The sequence below is a fragment of the Saccopteryx bilineata genome, chromosome 4, assembly GCF_036850765.1.
Source record: "Saccopteryx bilineata isolate mSacBil1 chromosome 4, mSacBil1_pri_phased_curated, whole genome shotgun sequence".
In the NCBI taxonomy this organism is placed as follows: domain Eukaryota; kingdom Metazoa; phylum Chordata; class Mammalia; order Chiroptera; family Emballonuridae; genus Saccopteryx; species Saccopteryx bilineata.
Genome location: NC_089493.1, coordinates 23,740,845 through 23,762,842, shown reverse-complemented (window position 1 = coordinate 23,762,842; position 21,998 = coordinate 23,740,845). Strand labels below are relative to the sequence as shown.

The following is a 21,998-nucleotide window of genomic DNA, read 5'->3' as shown; positions in this document are numbered from 1 at the left end:
GAGGGGTGGATAAGGGACTGTGTGGTGATGGGGAAAGAGAGAAGCTGTCAGTGTGATCAGATGAGGGCAGCTGACCTCGTCGGGTAAGCAAGCATCCACATGGACCTCTCCATCCAGGGTTCAGAGCCCTAGAGGTGAGGGTTGGGGGGTAGACTTCTACTTAGAGGAAGCTGTGGAGAAGGTGAAGCTGAGAGGCTCTTGACACAGCCACAGTGACTGTCATTTGATGCCAGCCCAAAGCGGCTTGTTCCTCACAGCATGAGTCTGACCCACAGCCCGGAAATCTGCCTGAGCTTTTCCAGAGAGCCAGAGAGCTGCCCTTTCTTCCCAGGGCTTATGTTCCCCCTGGGACCTGTCCTCTCAGGCCCTCCCACCTGCCATGAGGTGTTGCTCGGTGTGTGAAGAGGAGTAAGTGTTGTCCTGATCACCTCGTGCTCTTTGGTTCTTGTTACGAGGGACATTTATGTTCCAGGATGTCTACAAAATTCTCAGCTTGGAGGGGGAGGGGTACAGTCTGAGGCTGGGGGTCAATTTAGTTCAAAATGGCTGAACATTTATTGAACACTTACTATGTTTCAGGCACTGTATGAGTAAGCTTACCTTTTATCTCCATTCTGGGTGAGGAGGCTGAAACACAGAGACTCCCCAATCTACCTGCAACCTAGTAGGACAGAAACACAGAGGGGATAGAATGATGTTTTACCATTTTTCAGGAAAACAAGAAAAATAAACATAGGGCAGGAAATTTATAGTAAAGTTATATTTTTTTAAAAAAATACTTTAAAAAATTCTGAGATTATGTCCTTTTATTTTGGGGTCTTGAATGCCTTTTATTTTTAAGAAAACATGATAATACAATACAAAGAGTCAGTTTGGGGTTTTTATTCTTTCTTGGCAAAATAACAATACAGTTACCCTATGTTAGTTTCAAAATTGCTTTAAAGTGCTTTAAATATGTCATAGGTAAATCAAGTCTAATTGTCTGAGAACTACTGTTGCAGGCTGTGGCTGGTTTCTGGTTCCTTTTTTTATTTAAAGAGAGAAAGTTGGGGAGGAACAGGAAGCATCGACTCAAATGGTAGTTACTTCGTTTATGTGCCTTGACTGGGCAAGCCCAGGGTTTCATACTGGCGACCTCAGCATTCCAGCAGTGGCTGGTTTCTTATTTTTTTATTTTTTATTTTTTTAGAGAGGAGAGGGAGAGACAGAGAGAGAGGAGAGACAGAGAGAGAGAAGGGGGGAGGAGCAGGAAGCATCAACTCCCATATGTGCCTTGACCAGGCAAGCCCAGGGTTTTGAACCGGCGACCTCAGCATTTCCAGGTCGACGCTTTATCCCACTGCGCCACCACAGGTCAGGACAGGTTTCTAAGCTACCTTCTTCCTGGGAGTGAACGATTTGGGCAGTTTTATTCACTTGCTATTCTGCTTTTTTATCAGAAAAAAATTGCCACTGGACAGGACCTCTGAGATCGTATCATTTATTTTTCTTCAGCATTTACCAAGTATGTTAGGATTGCATCCTTTGACCCCGAGACCTTTTACCTCTATGTTGGTATAATTAGGGTTATACAAACCCTGAAACTTTTATTTATTTATTTATTTATTTATTTATTTATTTATTTTATAAAGGGAGTATTTTTCAGAAGCAAACAATGTGAGGCTCATAATTTCTTCAGTTCATTTTCTCTTCAGTGTAGTTAAATTCTTTCTTATTTTTTCAATTCCTTTATAGTTGATGGAATTCTTTCTAACAAGATCGATTCTGCTAGTGAAGATTTGATTCATCGATTGGTTGGTTTTGTGTGTGTGCATGCCTATCATATTTTGCCCATCTAAGCTCTACCCCTGTGGGCATTCTTTTGCTGTTGTGATTCCTACCATACCCAATTTTCTCACATCTCATTTGCCGGTCTAAATTTTGTCGTCAGTATTTGATTTTTCCTTCCATTTTTTTTTTTTAGTCAATAACAAATTTTATCGTGTGCATTTTTAGCTACTGTCAGTTTCATTTTGTGTTGCTTTTTTTTTCTTTCCCTGACAGGTCTAATTTTTTTCCAGGTCAGTTTTTACAATTTGAAGAACTATTTTCTACAACTAAAGTCAGTCTCTTTCCTGATTATTTTTTTTTTTTTATTAAAGCAGGTCCAAGCTAGGAACCTGTGACCTGAGGGGTCATAACATCAGGGTCAAAGTATCTTGTGTTGTTTGTAGAGATCAGTGGAGATCCAGGATTAAGAAACTGACCCAAGGTCACAGATAAAGTTAGCAGCAGAGGTCTATTGGGTCATTTTAGAATGTACAGCTCCTCTAGTTCAGAGAAGGGCAGGACAAGAATATGAAATTGAGACGACCTTGATGGTGTGCCTGCCCCTCCTACCCTCCACCCCTCACCACCTCTTCTGAGCCTAACAGAATTTCCACTGACCTGCTCCCTGAGAAACAGCAGCTGGGGCTCACACTTTAGAACCTTCAACCATCAGGGAGACAAGGAAAAGGGGAGAGCCTTCCCCAGAACCAATTAGAAAGGCTAGGGAATGGGGTCCCTTCCCTCTTGGCTTCTTCCTAGCAAGGCCTGTCTTAGGTTGTGTGTGCACTGGGCATGATTTACAAACAAGCAGGACCAACAAGGAAAAATCCTCTCTTGTGTAAAATTAGGTCAGTGGCAGAGTTGGGAGGACAGGGAGTCAGGCCCTGCTCGCCCATCCTTCAGTTCACCCTCCTTGCCTGAAGCCATCAGGGCAGAGGCCAAGGGTGCTGCTGGGAACAGACATCTGAGCATGGGGTGGGGTGGGGGCAATGCCCGTGCACGTGTCTGTGTGCGGTTGTGTGTGAATGTAAAAGCCGTCTGTGTCCCAGCCACTTGGGACTCCCCCATCTCAGTGTATTTGTCTGGATTACTCAAAGGGGGATATTAGTGTTGTCTAATAACAACCTCAGATTTATCAAGGGATTTGTGTGATTAATTCTCAAGCAGAGTACAGCAGATAGATTAGAGCTCAGCCTGTGCAGTGGGTCTGCACCCCCACTCCCTGTCCTTTCTGATTGGTTCTGAGGAAGGCTCTTCTCTTTCTTCATTGTTGTCTTGATGGTTGAAGCGCCAATGTTGAGGCCCCCACCCTAAGGCAGCTGAAACCATTTTCCATCGCTATAATGCATGAGCGAGTGTCCAGGAAGACAGTGAAGTCTCCAAGTTCATGTTCTTGCTCCTCTATGGAAGCTGCAGAGATGGGGCCACCACTGTACTCTCAGTGCTGGGCCCTTCTCCCAGACCCCTTGTCAGGGCACTGGTGCCCCTACTGTGACCCAGTGGGAACAGCAATGGACTGGGGACACAGGTGACTGGAATTTTAGATTCAGCTTTAACACTGACCAGCTGGGTGGACATGTCACTTTCTCTGTCATGGGTCTGTTTCTCTTGTCTGAGCCTAAAGAATCCTGTACAACTTTCTGGCACCGATCACAGTGATAAATAGATACCTAATTGTCTGGTTATGTGTGGCCCATCTTCCTAGCGAGACCTGAAGCCCCAAGAACACAGGACTCATGCCTGTCTGGTTCATTTGCTATGCCCCCAGCCCCCAGGACAGGCTGTCGATGTGAGTCTGTGTGACGAAGCTGTGTCTGTGGAATGTACAATGAAAGGGATGAATCTACTTGACATCCTAGAACTCTTCCACTTCTGAAATTCCCTGTGTCTCCTTCACTCCCTTCTCTTTGAAACAATCATATAGCCACCTCCCCATTTTAATGTTTCTACTGTTTTTCTTTCTTTTTTTTTTTTTGTATTTTTTTCTGAAGTTGGAAACAGGGAGGCAGTCAGACAGACTCCCGCATGCGCCTGACCGGGATCCACCCGGCATGCCCACCAGGGGGCGATGCTCCACCCATCTGGGGCGTTGCTCTGTTGCAACCAGAGCCATTCTAGCGCCTGAGGCAGAGGCCACAGAGCCATCCTCAGCGCCTGGGCAAACTTTACTCCAATGGAGCCCTGGCTGTGGGAGTGGAAGAGAGAGACAGAGAGGAAGGAGAGGGGGAGGGGTGGAGAAGCAGGTGGGTGCTCCTCCTGTGTTCTCTGGCCGGGAATCGAACCCGGAACTCCTGCACGCCAGGCCGACGCTCTACCACTGAGCCAACTGGCCAGGGCCCTGTTTTTCTTTCTTTAGCTATAGGAGTACCATAGAAGTTTTTGATGCCTAACATGTGGAGTTTCTTCCAGGGGCCGCTGTGTGCTTGCTTGACCTCTGGGGCTCCTGGCAGTGCCCAGCCTCCTTGCCTGGGTCCCCCGGTTGTTTCTGGAAGGGCCCGCGGAATGCCATTGACCCCTTCGGAATGGGATCGGCAATAATTAACAAGCTATGTACATGGTTCTCAGACTCAAAAAAGAACACTTTTATGTTCAGAGCAGATCCTGCTCTAATTTCACACCACCACACACCTTGGCGTTACAAAGGGAAGAAATCCACCTTGCTCATTTTCTGAAGATGGAAGAAAGGGAGGGGTGTGAGGGGAAGCAGAAAAGCTAACAGGGGCTTGGTAGGGAGGGGGCCTTCTATTGGGGCTACAGTGGCCCCTCCTCCATGGCAGGGGTTAGGTTCCACAATCCTCCGCGACAGGCGAAAATCCGCGAAGTAGCGACCTTATATTTATTTTATTATTTATATATATTTTAAGGCTTAATAAACCCTCCCCGCCCTCTTATAAACCTTTCCCACACTGTATTAACCTTTTCCACACTTCTTTTGCTTATTTTACCACAAAAATAATTAAAATAATAAATATATAAAAATACCTATCTAATGCAAAATCCCGCGATATAGTGAAAAATCCACCATACAGTGAGACCACGAAAAGTGAGCCGTGACATGGTGAGGGACGACTGTAATTCTGGAGATGGATAGTGGTGAGGGTTGCACAACAATAGGAACGCACTTTATACTCCTGACCTGTACACTTAAAAATGGTTAAGTGGTAAATTTTATGTTATGTTATTTAATTTACCACCACCAGCACCACCACCACCACAACAACCAAAAAATAAAGGAAAACAAAACAAAAATCCATGGCTGCGTCTTCCAAACCCAGCTCTTTCCTGATATCCATAACAGCGCCCCCTACAGAGGAGCTGCAGTAAGCCTTGTCTTCCAAGGCTCTTTGAACTGAATTGCAAAATTTGTAGAACTCACCCCCACTGAAACCCTGGGAGAACCACCTGCTTTCCCCAGGCCATAATTCCAATTGGCATAAGCCCTGAGGGGTTAGTCTCTCTAGAGAGCAAGGAATTCTTGGAAAGAGGACAGATCCTCTTAAGGAAATCACTCGGGTCAAGCAATGCAGTAATTACGATCTGCCAACATTGATTGGTGCTTCCTCTGTTCCAGACTTCATCTCAGTGCTTTTGCATACATTAGTTCCTTATAACCCTTACATCAGTCCTACAAGGTCTATAGATTGCCTCCATTTTACAGATGGGGTAGTAAGAGCTCAGAGAGGTTAGTGAACATGTCCAAGATCAAATACATAGTATGTGGAAGAGAGAATTTTTATCCAGGTCTTCCTGACTCCAGAATGCTGTGCTATCTGCAGGGGGCAGGGAAATTGAAGCTGTCTGCATCTAGGCTGTTTCTGCAACATGAGCATGTATTCCTTTCTATCCTTCTAAATGGTGGGACAGCCTATCATCTAGGTCAGTTTCTCTCTTGATTTCCTGGCATTCTCTGAGCTGTAGGTGTATATCTCTCTTCCTGGTGGACCATGCTTATTTAGAAAGGTCAGCATCCATTTCTTTACCTAGGAAGATGGCATTTGGGCTCTGCTCTGTCCTGTTAGGAGAGAACCTATTGTAGGTACCAACCTCGTGACCTAAGGCTGGGAAGTACTATTTAGCTAGAGACACTTTTTGTTTGCAAGGCTTACACAGCTCAATAGGAACTCGACTTGACCCTTTCAGTTGAAAAGGGAATCAGCAAGCCAGCAGAGATACTAATATTAACAGTTTCAGTAAGTTTTTATTGAATGTTTACTCTGTGCCTTAGTACTTTATATGGATCATCTCATTTGATCCTAACAGTCATATAAATTAGGTACAGTCAGTTCTGCTATAATGTGTGTTTTGAAAATGCAAATTTGTTCCAATTCGATTGATATATTAGGGAACTATTTGAGCATAATAATGTTGCTTTTGATTATGCATGATTTCATCCGTGAGAAGCGCTAGGTAAAGGCAGAAAGCTACAGCCGGCTGAATCAGGCTGTGCAAGAAAGAATACACGAAATGCCGTACCTCAACACCTGCTGGCTACTTCAGTCACTGTGTGTGTCATGATGCCATTGGATACCCCTCCAATTTCAGATGACCCTTCTCTCACTACTTTGCAACAATTCACAAGCAAACTTCAGGTCTTATTCAAGTGCTATACTCATAACAGTGTTTATGTGTTTCTTAACCATTTAACACATTGTAAAAATGGGCTCCTATCTTTTCATTTAAATTTTTTATGGGACAATAATGTACCCAATTTCATTGGGCTCTTGTGAAGATGAAATGAGTTAATCCGTGGAAATGATTTAACAGGAAGCAGTGAATTATTTTGACACTATTTCCATTTTACAAGTATGAAACTCTGAGAATGTTTTAACTTGTAGCCTTATCCTTCTTCTATCTGACTAGCAACTTGAATCATTCTGCTGATGGCACAATAAGATATCAGAAGCACAGCACAGTTGTTGCTCTTAAAGACCTAAACCCAGGCCCTGGCCGGTTGGCTCAGCGGTAGAGCATCGGCCTGGCGTGCGGGGGACCCAGGTTCGATTTCCGGCCAGGGCACATAGGGGAAGCGCCCATTTGCTTCTCCACCCCACCCCCTCCTTCCTCTCTGTCTCTCTCTTCCCCTCCCGCAGCCAAGGCTCCATTGGAGCAAGGATGGCCCGGGCGCTGGGGATGGCTCCTTGGCCTCTGCCCCAGGCGCTAGAGTGGCTCTGGTCGCGACAAAGCGACGCCCCGGAGGGGCAGAGCATCGCCCCCTGGTGGGCAGAGCGTCGCCCCTGGTGGGCGTGCCGGGTGGATCCTGGTCGGGCGCATGCGGGAGTCTGTCTGACTGTCTCTCCCCGTTTCCAGCTTCAGAAAAATACAAAAAAAAAAAAAGACCTGAACCCAGGAAAAATGAAGAACACTAATAGTGAAACTTATTTTCACTATTTTTACTATGTATCACTGATGATGTTTTGGGGTTGTGGAACCCTGTGGTTTTACTGTGAGATTTTTGCACAGCGTAGTGACGTTTATGGATGCATAGGATGCTAGCAGAACGGACTCTACTACCACGATTCCCATGCAGCTGAAGAAGGAGGTGAAGCTAAGAAGCTTGACAAAAACATCTTTAATAGCAAGTGGCAAAGCCAGGATTCAAACCCCAGGTTGCCTTCACCCCATGTCTATGCTCAGACCCCCAAAGCATAAAATAAATAAAATCGACCATCCGCACTGATCTCTGAATTCATCTGTAACAGGTGGACTGCCTCTTCCTGCTACTGCCAGTCGAGTTCTGGTACCCCAGCCAGATCCACTGTGTGCGTGTTAGAGCCCCTCGGGTCTTCGGGGCAGCAGTGACCCAGCCCACCACCCCGCCCTTGCTCCTTCCTGCTTCTCATCCCGCCCCTCTCCCTGGGCTGTCTTCCAGGCGGGCTGCACCTGACACAGCAGTCCCCCCTCCTCTCCAGCTTGCAATCTGGAGTTATTAGCATCAAAGACCAAAAGCAAACAGCACCAGGGCTTGGGGGCTCCGCCTTCGTCTTTGACAAAGGCGGATAAATGGGCTGTGTCGGGGAGGAGGCTAACACCACCTGGCCCTTTGTGGAGAGACAACTCTGCCTGTGTTTGAAGAGCTCAGACGCCCACCGACTGCGGAAGGAGTCCCCCAGCTCAGGAAACCCAGCCCCTTCGCTGCTGGAAGTTCGCTTTAGCTCCCAACTAAAAAAAAAAAAAATCGTTTCTATGTTTGTTCCTGTAGGGGAGGGAAGAACCTTGGGCTCATTCTCTCCCGGGATGAGAAAGGATAGGCCAATGGGGAGGTGCAGGTTTTGCCTTTTATTTCTTTTTTTCCTCTCCTGATGTGGTGGTCGGGTGTCACGTCATCCTCAGCGGCAGGCCTACCCTGATATCTGTAGGCCTGGGGCAGGAATATGCCTGGAGGCCGCTGGGCAGCCTCCCCCCCCCCAGCACTACAAGGTACGTATCATACATCAGCGGGTCACCACTTACCCTGTTACAGGCCAGACCCTGCCTAAACTCTGGGCATACAAGTATTGGATGAAACAGACAATACTTTTTCCTCATGAAGCTTGTAGTTTAATGGGAGATACAACATTAAAACCATAGACCCAGCATGTAATGTCAAACAGTGACTAATGCCATGATGAGAGAAGGCAGTTGAAGAAGGTTATTCTGAGGAAGTGATAGCTGAGCTGGTACCTGAAGAAAGTGCAGAGCAGTCTTACATATGCCTGACAAAGACTGTGCAGGCCGGGCAATAGCAAACGCGCAGGCTGCAGGCAGGACCCCTCCATTAGCGTGAGTGAGTTAGTTAGTTAGTTAGTTGCTTCTGCTGTGACGGCCGAGGGGCTGAGGACTGGCTCACATAACCAGTCATTTTCCCTCTCCCATCCTTATAGCTTTGGCATTTACACTGACCTTGGTGGATAGCAGGTGCTTCAAAAGAATACTAGGGGGCAGAAACACCTGATGAAAACAACTTCTGGCCCAGCCTGTAGCCACCTCTGTCAGAAATGCCATGCTCAAACCAGGAACATGGGAGCAGCTCAGGAGAGGAAGGATCTGAAAGTTACTGCCACCCTTCACTCACTCTCTTTGCCTTTACAACCAGAGAAGTAAATCAGGACATGTCTACCCCCATGGCACTCAGCACCCTATGGACATTTATTGTTCTTCAACAACAATTTTAGCCACAAGTGAGATGATCAACCTGGTTATATTAAAGTTCAAAGGAAACAATTTCCTGCAGTTTGGGGAGATTTGGTTCTAATTGCAGGGGTGGGAGTGGGTATTGGGTCGGGGAGGACCCTCCACCTGCCGCTGTTGCACTTGTAGAGTGTAGCTTAGCCTGGGAAGCCTTCCCACGTCACCCTTTATTTGGACTACATCATCTCAAGAGGCAGGAACTTGATATACCCCGCTTGCTACTTCCACACTCCCTTATGCCTGTGGAGGAGCTTTGGGGAGCATGGGGTGAGCTGCTTCCTGCAGGCAAAACCCAGTCAAACCTTCCGGGACCCGACCTGGTGAACTCTGCCTTGGGTCTGACCTATTTTCTAGGAGAGAAAATAGAATATAGATTTGAATGCGGTGGAGCTCAGGAAACTACAGGCCCAGCAGTGTGAGAAAATAAAACAGCAGGAGGGAGCTGGGCCAGGCTGGCAAGGCTGAGGATGCCTTCTCCCCTGGATCAATCACATCTGGTTGTCGCTCCCTTTTGCTTTTTCTTCTGCAATTTGCCCTCACTTTTTAATCTATTAAAAATTTTTTACACATACATATTTACACACACACGCACACATGTGTGCGCACGCACACACACACACACACATTTCTTAGGGCCAATTCTGGGGCCCAATGCTGCTCCCCAACATACAGACCCCAGGCTGTACATCCATATCAACCACAGACAGAGGGCGCTCTGGGGGTGACTGCCTTAGAAGTGGGAGGCAGCTAGGCATGGAGTCAGACACCACAAACCACCACAGAGATGTCCTAGGACACTCTGCTGTATGACCATCAGAAGGGGTTTTTATTTTTGTTTTTTTTTTAAATACTCTAGTCCTCTCCTATATGAAGGTAATCAAATTATCAGCTAACACTGACTGAGGACTAGGTCGTTATGTTCTAAGCTCCTACAACAACCTCAGGGGGTAGGAACCATTATCACACCCATGTTATGGATGAGGAAACTGAAACAGCAAGCTTAGGTAACTGGCAGAAAGTCCCACAGCCTGAATCCTGGCAATCCAGCTGTGGATTCCCATGACCTGGTCGGAGTCACATGCCTACCCTTGGAGCTCAGGTAGGGGTGGGAGTCATCTCTACCAAGCCATATGGGTTAAGGGTAGGAAAGGGGGTTCCCCAGAAGACAACTAGGGCGTGCCATAGAAAGACGGGGAGAAGGATGCTGGTCCAACAATACAGCAGACGGATACTGCTGAAGCTCTGGTCCCTACCCTCTGCTCCTCCCCCTCCCCTTCCACTCCTACTTTTGACATTTCATTCTTTTGGTCAGAATTGAATGCAGAGATTCAGGCAACTCAGTGCTCCTGGGGCCAGGGGCCAGGTGACATAGTGTCTCTCCATTCCTCAAATTGGACATAACAGAATTGCCTGTAGGTTGGTGCCACAGCCAGGAGCTGAGTTGAATCCTGACCCTCTGCTGAAGGGGGGTAGGGGGGGTGAGTTCTTGGTGGTTTTGTTGGCTCTCTTTGGCCAAGAAGAGATGCTAGATTTTTTTATACAAAGGACTAGAACTGGACTAAATTAAGGTTTGAGGGAGGGAAACCCATGGCATAAGAGTGGAATTTGATTTCCTACTTCTGCTTACCTAGAACCTGCTAATTCCCTCTTGCCTCTCTTCTTGACTCACCCCCCTCCCCAAGAAAGGGGAGGAAGAAGAGACAGCCCAGTGGAGGGGTGGGCTGCACTCACAGGTAGAGGAGTTGAACCCAAATCACCCAAAGAAATACGGCTTAATTCCTGTGATCTCCTGGCATTTCCAGGGAGCCATCTGGCCAACATTTTTTAGTAATTCTGTCTGTGGTAATTCAAAATGATAATAATCAGAGCAACTAACGTTTATGCAGTGTTTGCCTTGTACTGAGTTAAGTGCTTTACAAGAATTTAATCTCATTTAATTCTCATAACACTGCCATGAGGGAGGCTCAGTTATCTTCCCATTTTATAGCCAAGGAAAAGGGCTCAGAGAAAGTTCCGTGGCTGACCCAAAGCCACTGAGCAGACCGGGATTTGAGCCCAGACCAATCTATCTCCAAAATCTAGGATTGTAACCACAATGATCAAATGGGCAACTTAGTATTGAAAGAACTTTGGGGTTCTAAAGTATCCTGTCTCCCTTGGGTCTTGGTGCCCCCAAAGAACATGTTCCAATGAACAATGATGTAGACACTCCTACCACTGAACTCAACCACATGTAAATAGTTTGATACCCTGTTTAATAAAGGGGTATTTTAATGACTCCTGTTCTAGGAAATCCATCAGGCATAGTTAACGGCCTACTTACTTATTTATGTAGAATGTTGTCTCTTCCCACCTCTTCTATTTTGCCTCTTTTCTTCCTCCCTACTGCCACTCCACCCCTAAATCTAACAACTCACCAGAAAACCTGAAAGGGGGTGTGGCTGAGGAATGCTTCAGAGCTCTCTAGAAGTCTCTTTGGGCAGACACAGCTTCTAGGGAATGCAGGGTGTGGGCTGGGGAAATGCTCAGCGGTTGCTATGGGTATGCCTCTCCCAGAGGCTGAGACACAGTTCTGTTAGGTCAGCGCCTGGATTTTTCTGGGGCAAGAGCCCTAAGGAACATGCTAGAACTTTACAGATCTGACGGCAGCAAATTAGAGGCATAGAGGGTAACCCCTGAGCCACTCATGGGGTAAATGGGAGGCATTTGCCCAGCCCCCTTATGGTTTCAGGGTGCTCATTTTCTTGCGAGCTGAATTTGGGTTCCCATATACCCTTGAGAGACTTGGGTTTCAGTTGAATAAAAATTGAACTGGGTGAGATTCAAGAGACTTAGGATTTTTTCTTGGCTCTATCCCTGAACTAGTTGTGTGACCTGAGGCACATTCCTTAGCCTCTTTCATCTCCCATCTTCACTAATAATAATAATAATAATAATAATTAACATAAATAATGTCTGTGGATACCCGAGACCCCCACCATTCAGTGATTCCAAGTAAGTCACCCAGGATTGCCCGGATGGCCCATGGTTTCTTGAAGCAGCTTCCTGTTCCTTCTCCTCGACTATAGTATATCCTCAAGGTCAGGTCCAGGGGTTTAAACAATACTTTGGGCTGTTCTTAGTTTGGCTTCTCTAGCATGATTCTGTTTTACACTGAGGGTAGAAGAAGGAGATTGTGTTCATGGAAATGATGGGATTGAACTGTTTTTCATTTCTGAAATTCATTGGCTTAATTCAAATATCAGCCTCCCTAGGGCTGGATGTTTATTTGTAGATATTAAAAGTGATTTCAAATGGCAACTCCTGTCATTAATGATGGGGAGAAAGAAAGGAGAAAAATTAAAGGGGGAGGTAGAATTTCCATTTTTCTGGCAAATGATCTACTCAACACGCAATCCCATGCACACACAGCTGTCTGTGATGAAGAATGGTCATTGGGAATTCTGGGGAGGTAGGGACTTCTGAATGTTTTGTGATCTTGTGCCCTTCAGTCCTATGTGATGAACAATGCTGCAACTTGCTCTTAACTCTTATGCCTCTTTTTCTTTGTTCCTCAAGGGAATGGTTTATTATTATTATTTTTCTCTCTCCTGGGAAACCTCTCTTGATTTCATGTCCAGTGTTGTGTATCTGGAGGGAAGGAGGATTTGCTTGGCCATTGGTATGCAGAAATCAACCAGAATATTTTAACTAATATTCTTGCAGGATTCCAGTCTGCTTGGCTCTTTGGAGCTCTATCTGATTCCAGGATGTTGTCTTTCCGGACAGATGCGAAACTTGCCTCTCTTATTACATGCACAGTGAAAAGGGAGCTTGGCCCCTCAGCTTGCATGGGTGGTTTTTGGGTGAAAGTAGAACTAAGTGCTCAGAAGCTGAGCACCTTTGGGATCTTGCATGAACTTGATAGTCATGCAAGGGCACATTGCATTGTGTGTATGTGTGCTGCTAACACTCTTCTTCCTTTTCTCTCCCTTTCTCTCCCCTCCCTTTTCCCCCTCTTTGAAAATGCTGCCACAGATGTCAGTCAAGGTCCAGGTGAGTCTTGGTGTCTGCACAGCTGCCGTGCAAACTTCCCCTCCGCCAGATTGTGCATGTTTGACTGTGAGTGAGACATTTTCCAAGGGACTCTTAACAGAACCAAAATCTAAATGCTCTGCATTTTTTTTTATTGATTTGGGGTTAGAAGAAATGCCTTGAATTGATGGGTTTGTATTGGTTTTGAAGAACCATTTTAAAACCAAAGAAATGTGGTTTCCATGCTTCTACTTTCCCTTCTGATTAATATTTCTGGATGAATCAAAGAAGTAGAGAAACTTTTGGAAAATATTTTTAAAAGATGTTCTTAAGATAAGTATTCTCCGATTTAATGAGCATTTTGCTGTGTCCCCCTTAAATCTATGTATCTTCTGTAGTTCCAGATGATTGAAAGGTGAAGATATGACATACTCAGCATGGAAAATATAATGTGGGTAAAAGAAGGTTTCTTTCTATTTATTCCAACAAATGGCTTTTCCACAATGAAATTAACAATATATATTTTTTGGTTATGTAAGTAATACATGTTCACTGTAGGAAAAAAAATAACAAATTCTTTTTGTCAATGAACAAATGGAAGAACAATCTTTATGATATTGTGCATTTCTTGTTTTTAAAATGCACGTGCAGCCAGAGGCCAAATTTTAAGCATTGTATATGTGTAGACACATATATTGTAACACTCCCCCCCACACACACACACACACCCACACAGAGACTCATATGAGGCGATACAACCATTTATCGATAAGAAGTGTCAAGTGATTTAGAATAGTTTGGAGATCATTCTAAACTGGCTAAAACTTTGAGTTAAGAAGAATAACCCTACTAAATGAGAAGGGAGTATCCGTCTTTTTAAAAAACATTTCCATACACGTTTTCTTGTTTAGAAATGTTCCTTTCAACATTTAATTTTTATAACATCAATACAAGATAGGTATTGTTATATCCATTTTAATGTGAGGGGAATTTAGGGCTCAACAGGTTGAGCAGTTTGCCTAAAGTCATAGGGCTCATCAGTGGTAGCAATGGGATTTGAACTTAGGACTTTTCAGACTCCAAAGTCCATGCACCCTCCATTGGAGCACACTGGGCTCCATCACTGAAAACTCTCAGCAATTGAAGATCTGGTCATTATTTCTTAATGGGACTACTGTTTATTTTTGCTTAGAGGTAGTGTAACATTTTTATTATTAGAAGACCTCTTTCCAAATGAATTTACCCTTAATTATTTTGGAATATCTAAAATAATCAACCAAACTTAGGAATAGTTTCTGATCATTATCCTATATGATATATTATACAACATAGGAAAATAATATAGTCACCCTTAGCTAATACACAGGACTTCCCCATCTGTTAGTTTCTGTCTACTGCCCACCCCTTTGAAAATAATTGTTTGAGCCAAAGCACAATACAGCATTTCCCCAGGGAGATATCATTAAATCCATTCTTTCTATTTGATAGTATTTTAGTTAATCTTTCACTCAACAAATATTTATTGAGAACCTACTACATACCCTGGGCTCTTCTAGGCCCTAGGGATAAAAGAACAAATGAACAGAAGACTCCCTGTCCTCATGGATCTTTTAATCTAGATGGAGGCAGACAATGAACTAAGAAACCATATACAGGGTGGGCAAAGGTAGGTCTGGAGTTGTGAGTACGAAAAACACAGTGTTTATTCTTGTATTATTTATTAAGTATTGTATTATTTTTCATACGAACAACTGTAAACCTACCTTTGTGTATAAGTATGCACACACATGTATATACTGTATACATATTGTGTACAATATCAGGCGGAGGGTGGTCAATGCGGTGGAGAAACACAAAGCAGGTAAAAAATGAAGTTGCTCATTTACAGAGGGTGGTCAGAGAAGGCCTCTCTACTAAGATGGTGTTTCCTGGGATACTTCAAGGAGGTGAGCAAGTAAGGCTAACACTTCCAATCTTGTTTGTAAAAGTACCACTAAAGCCCCTTCCCTTCCTGGTTCCCAGCAGAGATGTGGCTTAGGGTCCCCATGCAGACCTGTGCATGTTGTGCCCTGCATAGCTGCTCCTGGCTGAGGGAGGAAATGGGGGCTGACATCCAGCCTGCACTCCTCCTGCCAAGCTGTGTCCACGGGACTGCCTCTGACCATGGGGCGCCTTCTTCTAATTCTCACAAAGGCGCCATATTGGCCCTGGGTGAAACAGCATGGTAGGTAGAAGGTAGAACACAGTGGGTGCATTGGCTCCCCTCTGTCTCTCCCAAGGGGTGGAGGCCAGTGGGTGGGCCTACTGTAGATAACAGTATCTAGAACTAGTGCCATTCCAATTTCATGGCCATTATCTCACTTTATTCTCCTAATAACCCTCTGAGGTATGTCACCTGCGCTCTATTTGTCTTGTGAGGAAGTGGAGGCCAGGAGGTTAAGTGACGTGCTGATGTCACCGAGCTACTGAGTAGCAGGGCCAAGAGGGGATTCCAGTCCAGTTCTAAATCTTGTGCTCCTCATTCTGTCCTGGAGGTGTCAAGAGCTGATTGCCAATCCGGTCACCCCACCGACCTCTTGCTTTTTTGTTGTTTCTGAGCCTGAAGCAAATTACAAATTCAGAGCCTTCCCTTGTGGTCCTGGAGGTGGCGGGAGGCAGCCTGAGCTGCCCGGCCCTGGCTGAGGCTGGGAGGTGGCCTCCCGTCGCTCCGAGTCCCTGGCTGGGCCATCTGGGCCAGCAGCATGGTGGCCTGGAACAAGAAGCCTTCAGTGGCTCTGTGAGGATTTTTCCTCCTGCTCAGGAAGACAAAGTGGGGATTTTATGAGCTAATGTAACTGTTTACTCAGAAGCTGCGGAAAGACTATAAGGGCATGATTGATTGATTGATGATTGATTGAGTGATTTTACATGTTGAGGAGATTGGTTAGAAGTAACACTACTGCAAAATGCAGCCAGAGATGGAGGCTGGAGGCAGCACCTTCCCAAGGTCCGGGAGATTGGCTGAGACCTTGGAGAGAGTATCTGGTCACCCAGGAGACAAGGGGGAGGCCATAGGTCCCTGGACTTCTGGGTGGAAAAATCCACAGCCCCTCCTTCTAGTTTTTGGGAAGAAGGTTCAGAATTACAATGTGGTAATGGGCATTTGTGGCGTGCTGGTCTGCAGGTCCAGAGGGACCCTGAGCTCTGATGCCTCCCGGGCATCCTCTGAGTTGACATTTCATACCAACCCCTCCAGGCAGGTATTGTCACCCTCTCTACAGATGTGGAACGGGAGCCTCAAAGAGGGTCAGTAACTGCCCACTGTCGTCAGCTGCTGGCGCGGGACCAGGACCTCTGACCTGTCTGCCTCCAGGGCCTGTGCTCTTCTTCTTCAAAGCCCTAGCGTTTCTGGGGCAGAGCTGTGGGTGCACCTTACCCGTGTTTGCATTCCCCAGTCTTTGCATGCTACACAGCACATGGTGGGACCTCAAAAACACTGGCTGAGCAGAGAGTGTGGCCACAAGCACCAGTAGCGCTATGAGTCTTTAGGGTCCCAAGACATGTTGCGGCTCAGAGGGTATCCTTTCCAGGGACTGTAGCTCTTACTTTTCAGATGAAACTGAGGCCCCGGGAGGAGAAGAGATGTTTCCAAGGCATGGAACCCAATTGTGGCCCGGAAGGGGCTGCTGTCTGGCCCCTATCCCACACCCCTCGCCCATTGGGACCTGTCATGGGTCTCCCTGGGCTGCCTGTGAGGCAGGAGGGGACAGTCCCAGCCCCGCTGTGTGGTGCTGTGCAGTGCCCTCAGCTCTCTCCCCTCTTCCTGTGTGTTCCAGCACTCTCAGCTAAGGGTGGAGGAAGCCTTTTAGAGGTAGAAGGGATTGATTAGAGGAGGAATTTGGAGGCAAGGAACAGAGCTAGGGGCCTGAGGCCATGAGACCCCTTCCTTCTCCTCCCTCCAGCTTCTCTTTCCAGCCAGGAGGGGCTGTTTATGATGCTCCAGCGACAGCCGCTCCTCAGAAGGAATAATTTCTCAGGCTGTGCCTGCTGATTAGAGCTAGAATTTAAATGAATAACTGTGACCTTGTGGAAGTGCCCTAGTTACTCAGAGGCCCGATGAGGAAATAGGCCTCTTGCTTCAGTCCATCAGAGCCTGGGCAAGCGGGAGGAGGGGCTGCTGTCTGCCGCCGCCCAGAGCGCGGTCTGCCTCCGCTCCAGCCTCCGCTCCAGCCTCCCTCTGCCCCCTTCAGGTGAAGTCATCGCAGGCTGTCCTTGGAGAGGGGACCTAGTTATTTGTCCTTACCCCTACCCTGTCTCTAGGGGGGTCACACAGTCCAGCCTGAGGGACACTTCTAAACCCAAAGTCAGGAGGCGGTGTCTGAATGGTGTTTATGGACACAAAGGGTTTGCCCTAGAAGCTGCTGCTCAGAGGCGATCCACCCAGCCTGCGGCGCCGGATTTACCCAGGAGCTGGTCGGAAAGGCAGAGGCTCAGGCCCTGCCCCAGACAGGCCCAGCTGACGCACGTTAAAGTCTGAGACATACTGACCTAAAATCCCCAGCCTCTCCTTTTGCCCTGGAGCTGCCAGGGCTGTGTGTGCCGAGGAAGGTGCGGTCCACCTCGCTCTAGCCCAGTTCGCCAGTTCTGCTGGGCGCAGCAGGAAGGACCCACTTTCTGGGATGATAGAAGTTAAGAGGGAGACAGAGGTTAGGGAAGGGGAAGGGAATGAGCGTTTTTATTCGCCACTGGGCCTGTGCCAGTCACTGTTCAGGCACTTTCCATATGAAGGCGTCCTCACTGAGAGGCAAGGTACCTGAGGAGAGGGCAGGGGTCCGCCAGCCGAGGCTCCCGGGCCACGCCCAGCCTGCCAACTCCTTTCACATAGTTGAAAGCAATCAAAAGAAGAATAATGTATGGTGCAAAAATTTGATAAAACTTGGGCTTCAGTGTTTTGACATAAAGCCTGGTTGGAACAAAGACACGCTCGCTTGCTTCCGCATCGTCTGTGGCTGCTCTTCCAAGTCAGAGCGGAGTCGCGGCGACACAGACCTGTGGCGGCAAAGCCTGACGGACGCAGCATCCAGCCCTTTACAGAAACAGTTTGGCACCGTAGGGTGGAGCCCAGACTCCAACCTGGATGCCTGGGTTGACATCCTGGCTCCATCCCAGCGCAACAGTCTGACCTGTTTGAGTTTCTTTTCCTTTGTGCCCTTACTTTCCTCCCCCGTGACATGGGGACAGTAGCTACCTATCTCCTGACATGGGGACAGTAGCTAGCTATCTCCGGGGCTGTTGTGCAGGTTCAGTGAGCTCATGCGTGTCAAGCCTTTAGCACAGTGCCCGCACGTAAAAGCAATGTATAAATTCGCTTTTTTTTTTTTTTTTTTTTAGAAGCTATCGCGTTCGATCCGTTTTAAAAATGGACCAGCGTTTCCATTTTATGGATGAAGACACTTAAGCTCAGAGAGGTTTAAAAACAAAACATTCTTGGGCCTGTGTCACAGCCTCCCTCACTGGAGGTGGCTCAGAGCCACCTCCCACTGCTGCGCCTCGAGCCCCTCCAAAGACACCTGCTCTCCTCTCCGATACACAGTCTCTCCCATCTGACCTGATCTTTATGCTTTTGGTGAGGGGGACCCTCAAACTCAGAGCCTGGCCACCGTGGCTCTCAAGCACGGCCTAGGAATCCCAGGAACTGAGAAAGGGAGCTGGCATTTATAGAAGACCTCCTGTACCAGGCACCTATCACTTCACAGGTGGAGAACCTTGGGCTCTGAGACATTGTATCCTTTGCCCAAGTCAGAGACTGGTAGGATAGGGGTTAGGATTTCAGTGCAGATCTGAGATCCCTGCTCTGTGGTTCTGCCTCCATCTGGCTCTGCCACTTTCCTCAGGAGCTATGTGGCCGTGGGCAAGTCACATAACCTCTCTGGGTATCAGGCTGCTTTTCTTTAATGTGAAGAGTCTGGATGATATGGCCTGTCAGGCTTCTTCCACTCTGAGGTCTGCGATTAGGCCGTCTGACTGATAGACCCTGGGGACTGGTATACCCAGGAAAATGCTTTCTTCATTACCGAAGACTTAGAACTCCCAACTCTGGTAGTACCTGAAATAAAGTTTGTCTTCTTTCCTATTCTTTTGGGCAATCATCCTGCTTGTCTTCTCCCCTTATTTATTAGGAAAAACACCTGATATTTATTCAACTTATATTTTGAATCGGGCATTGAAAAACTTAAGTTTTTGCATGTATCATTGACTTCTTTTGACATCCCCAGGAGGTAGATTCTGTCATTAGACCCATTTCACCCAGGAACAAAGAGAGGCTCAGCGATAATAAGTCACCAACCCAGTAAAAAGTGGTGGATCAGGATGTAAACCCTGATATGTCTGGTCCTGGAGACATCTCACGGGGAGTTCCACCAGAAGGCACACCCATGAGGGTACACTCCTGGTCACTCCTGTATGCTCTAGGCCTAGAAAAGGGCCAGTTTGTCCTAGGTACAGAATAAATACTTGCTTACTGAATAAACAGTGCTCAAGACTCAGATCTTGGTTTTACCCCAAAACCCTTTGACAGAAAGTCTGCTTTTTATGGGGTTTTGCCCAGAGATAGAAGTCCATTGAACAAATCTTTGCTCAGTGCCCGTCCTGGGCTTGGCTCAGTGGGAGGTGCAGACTGTAGGGAAATCCACCACTGCTGTATGTCATTGGGTTGGAAAGGGGCCCCAGGCTGGGCTCACAGCACTCAGCTTTCAGCCAATTTCCCAGCTGGGGCCTGGGAAGACCCCCTCGGCTCCCATAGCTGATCTGATGAGTAAGTGTGAGCAAGGAGCTGCTCCCCAGCCTGCCTCAGCTTTGGCTAACTCAAAGAGCAGACAGCTGCGACTTGGTGCCTTTTTCAAGGTCTTTTAAAATCTCCTCTTTTATTGTCTTGACAGGGCAGACTCACTGGGGTGCTGGTTTTGGTCCCATTTTGTTTCTCAGTTCCGGAGGGCAAGGTCAGAGATAGAGTAGGGAAACATCATTAGAGTTTTCCTGTAGTCTCAGTGGGATGGCACTGCCCCACCCGGACCCTGTCAAATGTGTGGGGACTACATTTGTTGCTCCAATGATGACGGGCATTGGTGGCATTTAGTAGGAAGGGGCAGTTAGCACTGAATGTGCTATTGTTTAGCATTGCTCAATATGCCATTGGTGAGACCAAAGAGAAACTGTTCTAAACCAATTTCTTCCTTGTGTAGGAGGGGAAACTGAGGCAATAGAACTTCCATACAACTCAGCTAAGTCCCACTGCTTATTTGTGGTGGCCACGTAGCCTGTCCCAGGCTGTAGACCTTTCCAGGGAGGTCTGGAAAGGATCTGGGATAAGCTGGTCAGTTTGTGGGACGAGGTCTCAGGAGTGAGGGCGTGGAATGCCACTGAGAGCTGAGGGCTCCCCCGTGGAGTAATGTAGCTGACTGTGACCATGGTGGGAGAGAGACATTTGAGGATGCCTGGCAAGCAGGCTGCTAGGCCTGGGCTGGCAAGAAATGGGGAAGGGGTAGAGAGAGGACCTAGATAAACCAGTTACTTAAATAATGACAGCAAGGACTGCAGGCTCTAAAAGTCACGAACAGTGCAAAGTGCTTTCTATATGCGGTTGCTCGTGGTGATCATAGGGAGCCCGAGAAGACATTTTACAGGAAGGAGGCACAGGAACGTTAACTTGTTTGGAATCTTAAAGTTAATAAGAGCTAGAGATGGGATTTGAATCCAGGGTTTAGCTTATCGAGAGCGTTGCTTTTGCAAACTCTAGGAAGCAACCTGGAGGGCTAATGAATGAGATCTGGGGGACTCTGTTTGACCGAAGTTTGAACGCCATTGTTTTAAAGGAAAGTGGGCTAGAAGGGGAAAGGATTGGGAGGTTTCAGCCTTCACCACTATTTTTATACCCTGCATGCATTAAGGGAGGTTGGGATGAATGATCTCCTTTTTGTCTGAGCAGAGGATATGGCACCTGAGGGCATGGGGCTAGTAGAGCCACCATCATAATACACTATTGTCAGCTGTGTGTTGTCCCCACACACCCCTCATTGGCCACTGTGGGCTGTTGAAGGATGGGAAGTATCTCAATCTTTGAAAACTTATTCATGCCTACATCCCTGCTACCTGCCATATCACATGTGCTCATAAAACTTTGTTAGAATTATTAGCATTTTAAAAACAGAAAGGACCCAAAAGGTTGTCTCTGTGCACCTAATTTTTGAGTGTTCCCTTATAAGAGTTTATCCAGACTTGGTTTGAACCTCTGTAGTGGTGAGCAACACATTGCTCCTTTAGCTATTCCATTCCATTCTAACAGCACTGAATGTTCACAAGCTCTTCCTGATTCTGAGTCACTGTAGCTTTCACTACCTGTATTGCTTCCAGCCCTTGGAGACACACAGAATAGATCTAATTACACACCCCGTATTTGAAGACAGGGCTTTTGTCTTTAAGGATTTTCTTTTTTAAAGGCTAAAACATCTCCAGTTTCTTTGGACAGTCTATACAAAGGTTTTAATTTCTTCTTTTTTTTTTTATACTGGTCATTGTTCTCTGAAAATGACTTTTTTGGGTTTATTTTTTTGGGGGGGCATCCTTTCCAAAGAAGGATGTCCACATCCCATATGGTATTATGAATATGTCCCAACCAGTTCTTCACAAAGTGATCCCATTACTCCCTTTTTATAGACTCCCTACATCTATTAATAATACCATCAAGTACCTCAACATTTTTTTTTTAATGACTATAGTATTAAGTTGAAATTAAAGGCACTGAAAAACCTTTACTATTTTGTGTGCAGTGCTGCAAAACCATTTCCTCTCCTTCCTGTGTGGTGCAATGGTTTATTTGACTTAGACTTGGGACCATTCTTTGATTTGTTCGATTCAGCCCTGGCTTTTTAAAATCCAGCCACGATCTCTTCGGATATAGTTCTTTCATCTGGCACATCAGGTGTCCCTTCCTGCATAACATCATTTGTGAATGAAGTGCTATTTTAGAGAGG

General features: G+C 46.6%; 1 protein-coding gene across 13 annotated transcripts in view; it reads left to right on the top strand.

Moving 5' to 3' along the window:
• NRXN3 (neurexin 3) overlaps positions 1-21,998 on the top strand; it is a 1,648,091-nt gene that overhangs the window by 89,552 nt on the left and 1,536,541 nt on the right. For all 13 annotated transcript variants that reach the window (XR_010731058.1, XR_010731057.1, XR_010731056.1 and 10 more), the window contains exon 3: positions 12,994-13,011. Coding sequence is in view for 10 of the 13 variants with exons in the window: in XM_066272928.1 (XP_066129025.1) it covers positions 12,994-13,011 (18 nt within the window). In the remaining 3 variants the exon portion in view is untranslated. The remainder of the gene's footprint in view (positions 1-12,993; positions 13,012-21,998) is intronic.